This window comes from Drosophila innubila, chromosome X (assembly GCF_004354385.1).
Source record: "Drosophila innubila isolate TH190305 chromosome X, UK_Dinn_1.0, whole genome shotgun sequence".
NCBI classification, from domain to species: domain Eukaryota; kingdom Metazoa; phylum Arthropoda; class Insecta; order Diptera; family Drosophilidae; genus Drosophila; species Drosophila innubila.
The window spans coordinates 3420178-3434599 of NC_047626.1; the positions used below are offsets into that span (position 1 = coordinate 3420178).

General features: G+C 35.2%; 3 protein-coding genes across 3 annotated transcripts; 2 read left to right on the top strand and 1 right to left on the bottom strand.

Moving 5' to 3' along the window:
- Window positions 1-73: 73 nt before the first annotated feature.
- On the bottom strand, window positions 74-2549 carry LOC117794178 (nuclear transcription factor Y subunit beta-like; the record flags this gene model as incomplete). Its single annotated transcript, XM_034634699.1, has 2 exons — window positions 2399-2549; window positions 74-1045 (listed from the first exon to the last, which is right to left on the bottom strand). A coding segment is annotated over exon 2 (954 nt), but the record flags the coding sequence as incomplete, so codon positions are not given.
- Window positions 2550-3008: 459 nt separating this feature from the next.
- LOC117793497 (kelch domain-containing protein 4) lies at window positions 3009-5785 on the top strand. The gene is made up of 4 exons (XM_034633817.1): window positions 3009-3227; window positions 3296-3601; window positions 3909-4329; window positions 5003-5785. Exons 1-4 carry the CDS (start codon window positions 3114-3116, stop codon window positions 5707-5709), a joined length of 1548 nt encoding a protein of 515 aa, XP_034489708.1. The 5' UTR covers window positions 3009-3113; the 3' UTR covers window positions 5710-5785.
- Window positions 5786-6449: 664 nt separating this feature from the next.
- Window positions 6450-14291, top strand: LOC117792435 (mitochondrial potassium channel ATP-binding subunit). Its single transcript, XM_034632589.1, has 6 exons — window positions 6450-6691; window positions 6842-7193; window positions 8160-8693; window positions 10039-10521; window positions 12793-13398; window positions 13915-14291. The coding sequence occupies exons 1-6, from the start codon at window positions 6645-6647 to the stop codon at window positions 14053-14055; spliced, it is 2163 nt and encodes a 720-aa protein (XP_034488480.1). The 5' UTR covers window positions 6450-6644; the 3' UTR covers window positions 14056-14291.
- The last annotated feature ends 131 nt before the right edge of the window (window positions 14292-14422 follow it).

The window sequence follows — 14422 nt, forward strand, 5'->3', positions numbered from 1 at the left end:
GTGGTAGAGGAGCAACTGCTGCTGCTGTTGGTGGTAGAGGAACAACTGCTGCTGCTGCTGTTGGTGGTGCAGGAGCAAGTGTTGCTGCTGCTGTTGGTGGTGCAGGAGCAAGTGTTGCTGCTGTTAGGGTTGCCACTGTTGGAGGTGTTGCCGCTACTGCTGCTGTTTCTATTGTTGCTACAACTTGCGGCTGATTTTGAAAGGCACGCGGTGGCACAATGGCATTCAGTTCTGGCTCCGGCACCACCGACGTCAGCTGCGTCGTGTCTGGTGTTAACAACGGTGGCAATTCTGACAACGCTTTGCCAGCTTCCGAGGTGTTGTTGCTGCTGCTGTTGCCAAAAGCATGCCAACTGCTTTGACCGTGTACATTAAATGCATCCTCTACAACACAAGCAAGCGCTGGCGCCTCGCTATTGCTGCTGTTGTTGTTGTGTAACATATTGTTGCTACTATTGTTAATATTATTATTACTGCTGTTATTGGCATTATCATTCCAATCGCCCCAATCATCCCAGCCATCATTTTTGCCACTATTATTATTGTCAAAGACATTCGCCTCCAATTGCTGCGGTGCTGAATAGAATTGTTGCTGCTGTGTGGCGAGCTCAGTTGTTGTTGTTGTTGCTGGTGCGGCATAAAGCAAAGGTTGTTGTGGTAGTTGTTGTTGTGGTAGCTGTTGCTGTTGTGGTGCTTGTTGTAGTGATTGTTGTGGTGCCGGTTGTTGTTGTGGTGCATAGTAATTGTTGTAGTTTAGCGTCTGCTGCTCCTCTGGCCAATATTGTTGTTGTGTTGTTGCTTGTGTTGGCAGCTGCGGCTGCTGAAACATTTGGCTGGCATAAAGCTGAGGTGGCTGCTGCTGTTGTTGTTGTTGCAAAGTCGCCTGTTGCTGCTGCAGCTGTTGTTGTTGTGGTGCCTGATGAGAGTGATGTTGCAATGTTGCTGCCTGCTGTTGCTGACGTAGTTGTTGCTGCTGCTGCTGCGACTGCTGAGGCGGTGGCAGCCAGTTGCCGTTATTGTGCAACATGTTGTTGCAGTGGACAAACTGCAAAAAAACAAAAACAAAACACGATTATTTTACAATTTTGTCATTATTTCATTTGTTGTTAGCTGGCAGCTTTGTATTTCAGCAGCGTTACCAGACAGCTGGCAACTGTGTAAACAGCGACAGCGTTACCAGACAGACTGTAAAACCAATTGACAGCTGATGTCCATTAAATAACTGTTGTCTTCTAATTGGAGACACACATACACACACACACACACACATTTTTACCACGTTACCTGTACACCCTCAAATTGCTGATTTTGATTAATTTGCAAATATTGTAGATCAAGAAATTTAGATTTTGCATTTCCTTGCAGCTGCTGTGCGCGATGCTTTAGCCACGACATGTTTTGGACTTGGGCTTAGGTCAGTTAACAAATTTGTTTGTGTGTTATGACAGCAAAGGGAATGGGTGAAATATAAAAAACCAAAAAAAAAAAATCGAAAGATCAAGTTTGCTTGTATGTACTTGCCAATTGCTTATGTGTTGCTTCTGTGTCTTTTTTGTATTCTTTTCTTTTCAATTTTATTGTTGTGTACACTTTTTGTATAATTCAACAATCACAATTGACAGCAGCAACAACAATAAACACGGTAAGCTAAAAGTTTACGTGGACGTTTGCTGTGCTCTTCCCCCCTTGTACCCTACCCTTTTCGCTTTTTGCCACTCACTCTTTTTCGTCGTTTTTGTTACCACCGTTTCGCTCTGAATGTTGTTGTTATTGTGCTGCTTGACACAGCATTTATTTTAAATAGCGGCTTTTTTCAACTGCAAATGTGCAACGAATATTATTTTCATTTGCATTATTATTACTATTTAATTAATAAATGCATTAAGTATTTATTTGTGTTGAATATTTTTCGACATTGGACGTAAAGTCAAAAGTGAAAACAGCTAAATTGGAGCAGTTCGAAAAACCAGTGGGGAACGACAGCGAGAGAGAGAGAGCACGATTAAGAGAGAAGTTGCCAGGCGAGCTGCAAATACAAATAATACGCACACACACACACACGCACACAGGGTTGTAACCGCTCAAATATATAAGCTGCAAGTGGCCCGGGGGGAGGAAGCGGGTTGCTAGCACTTGCAGACCAACTATTTTCGCATAATTAGTTGGAAAGCAGCTGATTAGGCGATGGCCCGATCTTGTTAGGGTTTTTATTTCTTTTTTTAATATCAGCAGCATCAGCCGTGTAGATAGTACATTTTCGCACGCACCGAGTCTCCTCTCTCTCTCACTCTCACGCACATCAACACAAACACAAGGTGTCACTCCTGCGCCTTTCTTTTTTTTCTTTTTTGCTTTGCTTTGGCCTAATTATTAATTCGTTTTTGGGACCAAGACTTACACAAAACTGTCGTTCAATTACACGTACTTGCAGTGTGTTAATAAACCATTTACTTGTTTAATAATTTTTTAAACAATTGGGTTTTTTTTAATTAAATGGAATTTTTCGAGTACAAATGCCAACTCGACTCTATCGAATCTAGGGATGGGTTTCGATATGGTAATATCGATACTACATCGATATTACTGATTGTCGATATTTAATCAGGAAACGATATTATTTTTGATATCAATATCGACAGTGGATATTGCCATCCTTATCCAAATCATTTGGTATAATCAAACAGGGTGGCAGCCGTGGTTTCCAGAAAATGTAGGGCAGATATGGTTTCGAGGCAACATTATTAAAAGAATATTCTGTATTATAAGCTAATTGCAAATTTAAGCTATTGTTAAAAATATAACTATTATATTATAAATGCTCGCCATCGCAATGACTATTTTATTCCATCGAAAATACAAAAAAATAGGTAAAGTTTTCTTTGGCAATTGACAATAGATGGCGCCCTACTTATTAAAACATGTTGGCAGCATTGCTACTAGGTTTGTTGGCTAATTTAAGCTATTTTGTATCGCACTTTCAGCTATTTCTCGGATGCTTTCCGGACAGAAACAGCTTTTTTTCCCATAAAAAACTGGCAGCACTGCATTTGATCAACAAAAACGTGCATTTGCTCTTTGAATACAAATTGAATTTATTAAATAATTTAAAAAAAATGGGTAAAAAGGACAAGAATAAGAAAAAGGGAAAGGGTGCGGAGAAAACAGCAATGAAAACGGATAAGAAACAGGCGGCCAAACAAAAGAAAATGCTGGAAAAACTGGGAGAAGTAAACTCACGCTACGCCCGGTTTTATATATCACAATTTGTAAACAATGAATTTTCACACTTTTATAGGCCGATATTGCTGAAACTGTTAAGACTTTGGAGGCTGAGGAAGGACGCATAAAGGCAATAAGCGAAGAATTATGCCCACCGCCAACTCCACGTGCCAATTTCACACTCGTATCGCATCCCGAAAAGGAGGAACTCATTATGTTTGGCGGCGAGCTTTACAATGGCGCCAAAGTGTCTGTATTTAATGATTTATACTTTTATAATATTCCACGCAACGAGTGGAAACAGTTGAAATCACCGTCGGGACCAACACCACGCAGTGGACATCAAATGGTCGCCGTTGCCACCGATGGCGGGCAATTGTGGGTAAGTGATGCAGAGTTGTCACTTTAGCTATGTTATAGCTTATTGCAATAACTAGATAATTTAAATAATTAGCTAGAAATCTGACATTTTAAAAGATCGTATAATTTTTTATTTTTATAACAAATTCGGATATTCGGATATTTTATCCTCATATGAAAGTTGGCTATAATTTATTTAACTTTAATTGCAATTAAATTTGATGGAATTTAAAATTATTTTAATTTTTTAAAATGGTTAGGGTACTCGACTATAACTTTCTTAATTGCCTATAATCGTAGTTAAATTGATTAATTTATTTAATTTATAGTTATTTGGCGGTGAGCACGCAAGTCCCTCGCAACTGCAGTTCTATCATTATAAGGATCTCTGGACAATGAGCCTGAAGACCCGTCAATGGACCAAAGTGACGTCACCCAATGGACCAAGTGCGAGAAGTGGCCATCGTATGGTCGCTTCCAAGAAGCGTCTCTTCATCTTTGGCGGCTTTCATGATAATAATCAATCGTATCATTATTACAATGATGTGCATGTCTTCTCGCTGGAATCTTATCAATGGCTTAAGATTGAAATTGCCGGTACAATTGTTCCGGCAGTGCGTTCAGGTTGTTGTATTGCTGCTGCACCCGATGGCAAGATCTTTATTTGGGGCGGTTACGCCAGGACGTCGATGAAGAAGGATCTGGATCGGGGAATAACGCACACGGACATGTTCTCACTGGACCAAGATAGTAATATTATTGTTATATAATCGATCATTTATTGTAGGGTATCAAGCCAAATCGAATATCGGTTTCGGTTATGTTATTAATTTGCAAAATCTTTTTAATTTCGGTTACGTAACGGCTTCCGGAGTTTTTGTACGTTTCGGTTTCGAAATACCGGTTTACAAAACAAAAATAAGTTCAATATTCAAATTGAACATAAAAAATTAGTTTGAAAAATTATGGTTACACTATAAATACATGACTTAATGTAAAGAAATTAAAACGAAAGTAACCGTTATACTTGAACCGATTACTAATCGGTTATCTCGCTTTGAAGAATTTCGGGATTTCTTTTTTTAAAAGTTTATTTCGTTTTGAAGAATTTGGTTTAAAAAAGGTTTTATTTCGTTTAGAGTTTTAGTAACGGATACCAATTTCAATCGGTTAATATCGGTTAAAGGCTACGGTTTTGATTTTAATCCCTTACAAATAACGAAAGTAAGCATTATATATGAATCGGTTACTCATCGGTTATTTCGGCTCGAACAATATCGGTTTCGGTTTAAAACAAAGTTTTATTTTGGCTAGGATTTCAGTAACAGTTACCAATTTTTATTAGTTAAAGGTTATGGTTTCGATTACGGTTTAATTTCCTGATTAATTTCCTCTAATAATCTTTGATTCTTATCCTTTTCAGAATCTGGCGGCGACAAGTACAAATGGAGCACTGTTAAAGCTGGCGGTTATCGTCCAAAGCCAAGGAACAGTGTTGGCTGCACAGTGGCACCAAATGGCAAGGCCTATTGCTTTGGCGGCGTCATGGATGTCAACGAGGATGATGAGAATGTTCAGGGACAATTCGGGGATGAGCTGCTCGCCTTTGATTTAACGGCACAATCCTGGCGACTGCTCGATGTGGTGGCCAAGACCAAAAGCAGCGGCAAAAAGGATAATGAAAAGTCCAACGATGTGGAAATGGATGAGAACGCGGCTGAGCCAGCGAAATCCGTAACAACCACAACCGATGGCATTTTCACAGTGACTGTTGGTGGACCCGGTTCCAGTCAACCAACCACTCCATATGTCTCCGCCATTCCGAGTCTGTTTGGCAATGCTCGACGTACAGATGCTCCGGCGCCTCGCATGAATCCGGGACTTTGTGTCTGCAAGGGCAATTTGTATCTCTTTGGCGGTCTGTACGAGGAGGATGAGAAACAGCATACACTTAACGATTTCTATGCCTTGGATCTGCATAAATTGGAACAGTGGAAGGTTATCATTGCGAGCAATCAGAAAGCGCACGATTGGATTGATGACAGCGAGAGCAGCAGCTCTGATGAGGAATGTTCCAGCAATGATGATGACGATGATGATGATGATAGTTCGGGCATGGACACTGATTGATTTTGTGTTAAACACACTTTATGCATAAAATATAACTATTTTTTCAATAAAAACTGCGAAATTATTTGTAAAAATATGCAAGAAGTGGGCTTTCTTTCTTTTTAAAAACAAGTTTCTAGAAATTACCCCTGGGAAGTCCCTTTTCACTTAAATCCAACATCAACATAAAGGTACTTTTCCCTTAAAATACAATATTTTCAAGCATTTAGTTGTAATTTAATTTTTCAATATTTTATTTAACTGTGATTTTTATTTAGATTAATTGCTTATTTCAAATGATTCATTTGAAATAAACAGAATTTCCCAGAAATTACTCTTTTAGTTAACATGAAAACACTTTTGAAGAGACCGCTCCCTAATAATTTCATTTAATTGTTATTTTTATTTCAACTAATTGCTTATTTCAAATGTATCATTTAATATTGTATCATTTTTTAAGTTTCACAAACAGCATACTAGCCTTAAAAGCTGTCTGGCGATTACAATTTAGATAAGCAGCTACTAATCTTATAACTTATCGATAGCACAGCAGATAAAAACTTTGTAGATATGTGTGCAGCTCGTGCAACTTTTATAAACAACACAAACAACTGAATTATATAAAATTTTTAATGGTATACCTAAAACATCAAAATTATTGTGCCGTGATAAGTTTAAATTGTTGGTATTTGTGCAAAAGTTGAGCGCGTGCAAAAAAAAAAACACTTGTTGGTATTTTACTATCGCGGCCTGTGCAACTATCGGCAAGAGCGCATCGCTAGGCGTGTGTGTGTGCGGGTATTAGTATAAGTGGTTAGTGTGTGTTATTATTATTATTGTTAAGGTTAACCAACAACTTAGTTAAATGCTTTAGCGCGTTGCGTATCTTGTTAATACTTTGTAAGTTAAGTGAGTGAGTGAGTGAGAGAGAGAGAGAGAGAAACAAAAGCCAGAGGATGCTGCGATTAATACTAAACAACTGCAGTCGCAGTGAGTTGCACAGGTAATGACATCCCTCTCCCCTACCCCCCCCCTCACGCACATGTCATCCAAGGCTCCTCGATTAACCGATTAACAAAAATGATAAAGGTTGCCCCCCCCACACCTTTTGAAGCTTTATTGTTGTGATTATGTCATCGTGTTTTTTTTGTAGCCAGCGTCTGTTATCACAGTTGCCACAGAGTCCGCTGGGACAGCGACTACAAAATGCTAGCAGATTGATGCGACAACATCCACACATGACAACAACAGGTGCTGGTCACACTGCAACTCGTGCCTTGCACACGACACGTGCCCTGCTCCTTGGAGGCGGCACACTGGGCGTGGGCGTGGCCATGCGCAGCTGGTGGGCGTCACGATCAATGCTCGTGCACTGTGAGGGCAATCGATTGGCGGGCGTCATACAACACACACTCTCGGTGGAGCAGGAGGATCAACAGTTTGACTGGAAACGTTTCTGGACATATCTGGAGCCGCACACCTGGGAACTGCTTGGCGCCATATTCGTAAGCAACAACAAGTTCAATTCAGCCAGTGTTAGCGATGGCAGCATCGCTGGCGATATCAATCGATATCGCTGCATCGGATACAAATTTTTTATGCATTCATGTTCAAATCTTTTGGATTTTTATAAAAAGAAAGCAACATTTCAAATATTCAGTCAGTTAACAAAAATAATTTAATTAAAAGGTTTTATTTTTCTATTTAGATTTAAAAATATCAAAATAATTTATTTTCAAGTTTTATAAAGAGTTGTTTAAATCTCAATATTTATGTAAAAATTATCTCAGCTACTTTGTGTGAAATTTTCAGCCTCCTAGGCAGGGAATCAAACCGAAACAAATATAGGTTACGGCAAAAAAACGAATTTAAAAATATTTGAATACAGAATGAATTTAGAGGCCAAATCATGATCAAAATGACTTTCCGCTTGAAATTCGGTTCACTTTTGATCAAGTTATGTCAGTTTGAAGTTGGTCAGACTGCGGATTTAACCACTTTACAAGTCCAAATTTTTGTTCAATTTCACATGATTTTTTACAAAAAAATGAAAGGTCTCAGAATCAAGTTTAAAGTGTTGTTTTATACTAATTACGATATAAGGAGTTGATTAAAAGTGAAAACTTGAGATTTAAAATTTTGAATTTTCGAAATTTCAAAGGGGGTACCCTTACCATCGATATCGAATCTTGGTCGAAAATAATTAAATTTTCGAAATGAACAAAATTTGAATACAGAATGAATTTAGAGGCCAAATCATGATCAAAACGACATTCCGTTTGAAAATCTATTCAGTTTTGATCAAGTTATGACAGTTGGAAGTTGGACAACTCTTTGACCAGCCAACTTAATTTTTTTATATATATGACTTTTTTGTATATATGTTTTTTTAATCTGGTTCTTTTTTGAACCGTCAAATTCTGACCTCTATCCAGAATTTCAATATGATTAATTTTAACTTTGTATTGCAGGCGGCGCTAGTTGTGGCTTTTATCAACATACGCATACCGAATCTTCTGGGGGATCTGGTGAATACGCTGGCCCGATATGCGAATACCTATGTCATGGATCCCATACACAATTCCTTTGTCAAGGATGTGAGTAAGCCCGCCAGCAATTTACTGAGTCTTTATATGCTGCAATCGGGCTTCACCTTTATGTATATTTATCTGTTGAGTCGCATTGGCGAACAGATGGCGGCCAAGATGCGTCAGGATCTGTTCAAGCAGATCGTGCTGCAGGACATCTCGTTCTTCGATGAGAATCGCACCGGTGAACTGGTGAATCGCTTAACTGCCGATGTTCAGGACTTCAAAACCTCGTTCAAACAGTTTGTCGCCCATGGACTACGAAGTGCTGCCCAGCTCATCGGTGGCAGCATTTCCCTCTTCATGATATCCCCCCACATGGCGGCCATTGCCCTGGCCAGTGTTCCCTGTGTCGTCATGTTCATGACCTACCTGGGACGCAAACTGCGCGCTCTCAGCAAGAGCTCACAGGCTCAGGTGAGTGAATATTTATTCCTATTCCATCATATCCATATCGAATCCTTGAAACTGCTTAATAGTAATGAAAAAATACATTGAAAAAATTCACAACTCGTTTTTCACGAAAACGACTTTTAACTACTTGAACTCGATTAATTTTTTGACAATCAGGCGAGGCAATTAATCGATTTTTATAAGAAATTGACAATTGATTCTATCTAATATAGCATCAAAATTAGAATTTTAATTTCCTTCATTGTTCATTTTATCCATACCTTTGATTACCATCTTTTTCGTAGATTTTTTTTCAATTTCTCTCTTTTTTAAAAATTTAAAACTGTCATAACTTTTCCAAGCCTTTTTCGATTTCCTTGCGGAATATAATTTTTTATCATAATATATTCTTTTATTTAATTCTGCATTAAAATTGGAATATTTAATAACGATCAATGTCGTTTTTTTCATACTTTTTACCCTTGTTCATTACTCGTAAATTTCATACTTTGTCAAATCTCATCCGATTTCCTTCCGAAAGGTAAATGTTTTTTATTTTCGGGCCTTTTTTTGATTCTTTCTTTTCTTTTCTTTTCTTTTCTTTTATAACTGTCTATTTTTTCATACTTTCTACAATCTTTACAAACTTCAACCTGCCATAACTTTGTCAAAATTAAAACGGAATTCTTGCGGAATGTCAATTTTATTATTATTTAGCCTCTATTTTGATTCTGCGTCAAAATTGGAAAACTTTATTTTTTTCCATTAGTCTTCATTTTTGCATACTTTCGATCACTGTTAATTTTTCAATACCTTCCGCTTGTTCCTTATTCGAAGACTGCAAACTGTCATAATGCTAAAACTAAATCGATCTACTGATGGGCTATCATTTTTATGATTATAGCTTGAAATTGGAATATTTAAGTTATTACCATCACTGTGAATTTTTTCCATACTTTTGATCAATGTCGTTTTTTTTTTCATACTTTTCACTTTTTTCAAAAATTTCAAACTGCCATAACTTTGTCAAAACTTGTCCGATTTCCTTGTGGAATGTCAATTTTATAATTATTTGGTCTCTAATTTGATTCCGCATCAAAATTGTAAATTAAAAAAAAAGCAAACAGAAAATGTGCATTACTGTACAATACCCTTGATACTTTTTAAAACTTCTTGGGATATGTCAATTTTATTATTATTTCAAAAAATTATAATTCAATATATAAAAAAATATGTTTTTTGCATCAAGTTTAAATAATGCTTGAAAATTATTTAAGTATTTATAAGATTCGAATATATAAATTTAAAAAATATATGTATAAAAATAAAAAGAGGAATATTTAAAATTATAGAGCTGTTTCTATTGCAGTCGGAGCGTGCGACGGGGGTCTGTGAGGAGGCGTTGTCCAACATCCGGACAGTGCGTTCCAGTGCCTGTGAATATCGCGAGATGCAGTTGTTCGAGAATGAGACGAATGAGGCGGCGAGATTGGCACAGGATTTGGGCCATGGCATAGCCGTATTTCAGGGTCTTACCAATTTCTTCCTCAACACACTGGTGCTCTCCACACTCTTTATGGGCGGTCATCTAATGTCGACGGAGAGCTTAACGCCGGGTGCCTTGATGGCCTTCCTGGTGGCCTCGCAGGGAGTGCAGCGCTCCTTGGCCCAGGGATCCGTGCTGTTGGGCACGATGATCCGTGGCATGACCGCCGGAAGTCGCGTCTTTGAGTTCCTCGCCATGCAGCCCAAAGTGGAGCTGTTACGTGGTTATATCATACCCCAGGAGCGTTTGCATGGCGAAATACGATTCGAGAACGTCTCCTTTGCGTATCCCATGCGTCCAGATCAGGTGAGATTGATCCTTTGAAGCATTACTTGGAATTATTTAATGATTCCCTATACAAAAGTCGAAAATTTATACTAAGAACACCAAAATTTGGCAGAAAATTTAGGAAAACAAAACTAGCAAGTAAATAAAGATTAGGAAAACAATTTTAGGAATAATGCTATTAGGAGAAAGAATTTGAAAGAAAAAATTAGGAATAGTGTATTTAAGAAATACAAATTAGGAATAATTTTATTGGGAGAAAAAATTGGAAAGAAAATATTAAAAATAGTGTTATAAAGAAATACAAATTAGGAATAATGCTATAAGAAGAAAAAATTTGAAAGAAAAAATTAAAAATAGTGTTATTAAAAAATACAAATTAGGAATATTGTGATTAGGAGAAAAAATTTTAAAGAAAAAATTAAAAATAGTGTCATTAAGAAATATAAATTAGGAATATTGTGATTAGGAGAAAAAATTTTAAAGAAAAAATTAAAAATAGTGTTATTAAAAAATACAAATTAGGAATATTGTGATTAGGAGAAAAAATTTTAAAGAAAAAATTAAAAATAGTGGTATTAAGAAATATAAATTAGGAATAATGTTATTGGGAAATAAAAATAAGAAAAAATTTCATTAGTAAGATAAAAATTAGGAAAGCAAAATTAGGATTAGTGTTATTAAAAAAAAAAAATTAATAATTATGTTATTAGAAAACACAAATATAGAAAATTGTCTTTAGGAAATTATAATAAGGATAAGCCAGAATTAACAATGCTTGATTAAAAATCGCGCGTTTTATTATATCTTAAAATAATACTAACTATTATAAAACTATATAATAAGAATACCAAAATTCGGACAGAATAAAAACAAAGAAAACAGAACTAAAAAGCATTTAATCAAAAATAATAATTGGCTAACCAAAATTAGAAATAATGTTTTTTATTAATTACAAATTAGGAAATCGAAATTTGAAATTTAAAATAAATATAAATGATATTTAGAAATAAAAGCTAGAAATAAAGAATTTGTAAGACAAAAATTAGGAATAGCTAAAATCCAAAAAATTATATTTAATAAATAGCAATCTTTCGTTTATAAAAATTGTACATTTTTCAAAAATCTGCAATTTTTTATAAAGTATTTTGGTTTTTAGCTTTTTACTATTTACTACCACTATTTTCTGCCACATTTCTATAAAAAGAACTGGAATCAAAGAGTATCTTAATATTAATGAAATAGTTGTTTCTTAATTTTTTTACTCTGATTATTTTTCTAGTTTAATTCTACTTAAAAACATTGTGTGATTGAAAATGCAATAATATTACATCTGTTTTTTTATTTTTAATGAAATAGATTTTTCCTAATTTTTGGACACTAAAAAGTTTAGCTAGTTGAATTTCCTAATTTTTGATTTCTTTTTTTTTTTATCCTAATTTCAGTTTCTTTAAGTAGTATTCTCTGTTTTTGTGATTCCTAACATAATATTTATTAATATATTTTGGAATATATTACTATTTTTTGTACTCTGATTATTCTTTCTAGTTAAATTTTACTTAAAAACATTGTGTGATTGAAAATGCAATAATATTACATATGTTTTTTTTTTAATGAAATAGATTTTTCCTAATTTTTGTTTTCAGATTATTTTGTTTTTTAAAATTCATTAATTTGTATAATTTTTTAATATTAATGAAATAGATTTTTCCTAATTTTTGTACTCTAATTATTTTTTCTAGCTAAATTCTATTTAAATATGTTGTGTGATTGAAAATGCAATAATATTACATATGTTTTTTTTTTTAATGAAATAGATTTTTCCTAATTTTTGTTCTCAGATTATTTTGTTTTTTAATATTCAATAATATGTATAATTTTTTAATATTAATGAAATAGATTTGTCCTAATTTTGTACTCTAATTATTTTTTCAAGCTAAATTCTATTTAAAAATATTGTGTGATTGAAAATGCAATAATATTACATCTTTTGTTTTTATTTTTAATGAAATAGATTTTTTCTAATTTTTGTTCTCAGATTATTTTGTCTAGTTATATTTTATATTCAAATATTTTGTTTTTTAAAATTCAATAATATGTAATATTTTTTAATATTAATGAAATAGATTTTTCATAATTTTTGTACATTGAATAGTTTAGCTTGTGGAAAATTCTAATTGATTATTCCTTTTTTTTTCATCATTATTTTTGTTATTCCTAAAAATATTAAAACATGCATTTATTTATATATTAAAATATGTGTCTCTCTCTCTCTCTATGTCTGGATTCCAGCTCGTCTTGAAGGACTTTAGTTTGACGCTGCGTCCTGGCCAGACGGTGGCACTGGTTGGAGCCAGTGGTTCGGGTAAATCAACGATAGCCGCGCTGCTGGAACGCTTCTATGAACCTACCTCAGGCAACATCAAACTGGACGGGTATAAGCTGTCGGATATATCACCATATTGGCTGCGGGCCAATGTACTCGGTTTCATTGAACAGCAGCCGGTGTTGTTTGGCACCAGCATCTTGGAGAATGTGCGCTATGGCAAGCCGGATGCTAGCAAGGATGATGTCTATGATGCCTCCCGGTTGGCGCAATCCCATGACTTTGTCACTGCCCTGCCCGAGGGATATGCGACCAATGTGGGAGAACGTGGCACACAATTAAGTGGCGGCCAGCGACAGCGGATTGCGATTGCCCGGGCACTGGTGAAGAATCCCCGAGTGCTGATATTGGATGAGGCGACGAGCGCACTGGATGCCACCAGTGAAGCGGAGGTGCAGAAAGCTTTAGACACTGCCGTACAAAATCGTACCACATTGGTGATTGCCCACAGATTGTCCACCATACGCAATGCCGATCTGATAGTCGTCCTGGATCAAGGACGCGTTGTCGAGGTGAGTTCCAAAACTATCAGATATTCCAAAAAGGAGTTGTGATTGAAAAAATCAAATCAGCATAATAATATGTATCAGAATCTTAATTTTAGATATACTTTTTCGGCATGTAGTTTCTTAAAAACAGCAGTAACTTTTAATTTCAATTTTTATTATTAAAATTAATTTTTTACGCCTAATTTTCGACAGCAGTCACTTTTAATTTCATTTTTTATTATTAAAATTAATTTTTTACGCCTAATTTTCGAGAGCAAAGAGAATGTAAAACCATTATTAAATTTAAAAAATCATAGAATCATTTATTTAATCGAAAAAATAATAATTTTTCAATCTGTATATCTAAAACTCTTTGTCCTGACTGACTCACTCACTCACTAATCCCGGCACAGCCCAAACTATAAGACCTAATTTTTATATAAAAAATAAACGTTTTAATTTTATTTTATAATATTTTTTCCCTTAAAAATATATTCAAAATATTGTTTTTAACTCTTGTTATAACTGTTTTTCTTGCAGACCGGCAAACATGACGAACTGATGTCCAAACGTGGCCTTTATTATGAGCTAGTGCGTCAACAGGAGCGAAGGGAGATTCAGGATCAAGTGGAAGCTGTGGAGGCGGAGGATATAACAAACACAAAATTACCACAAGGATAGGGCATTGTTAATTAGTACAATAAAACAAATGAGACGATAATATGATTCCCTGTACATACAATATAATTTTTTTTTTTTTTTTACATTTATTTTGATTGCTCAATAAGTTAAAATTTGTAATTTTGAACATACAACCAAATGTTTAAGCAATAGAAAGCGGCAATCAAAGTGATCAGCAATTAGGCAAATGGCACACAATCAATTCATGTTAAATAAATGAATACTTATTATGTTGATTTGTTGATTTTTATTAAACAAATTTGAAAATCAAAAAAAAAAATTTTTAAATTTAAATTGCGCGCCGTTTACAGAATGAAAATAGCCAGAGCTAGCTATAAAATAGCCCAGTTGGCAGCAGTGATGCTGC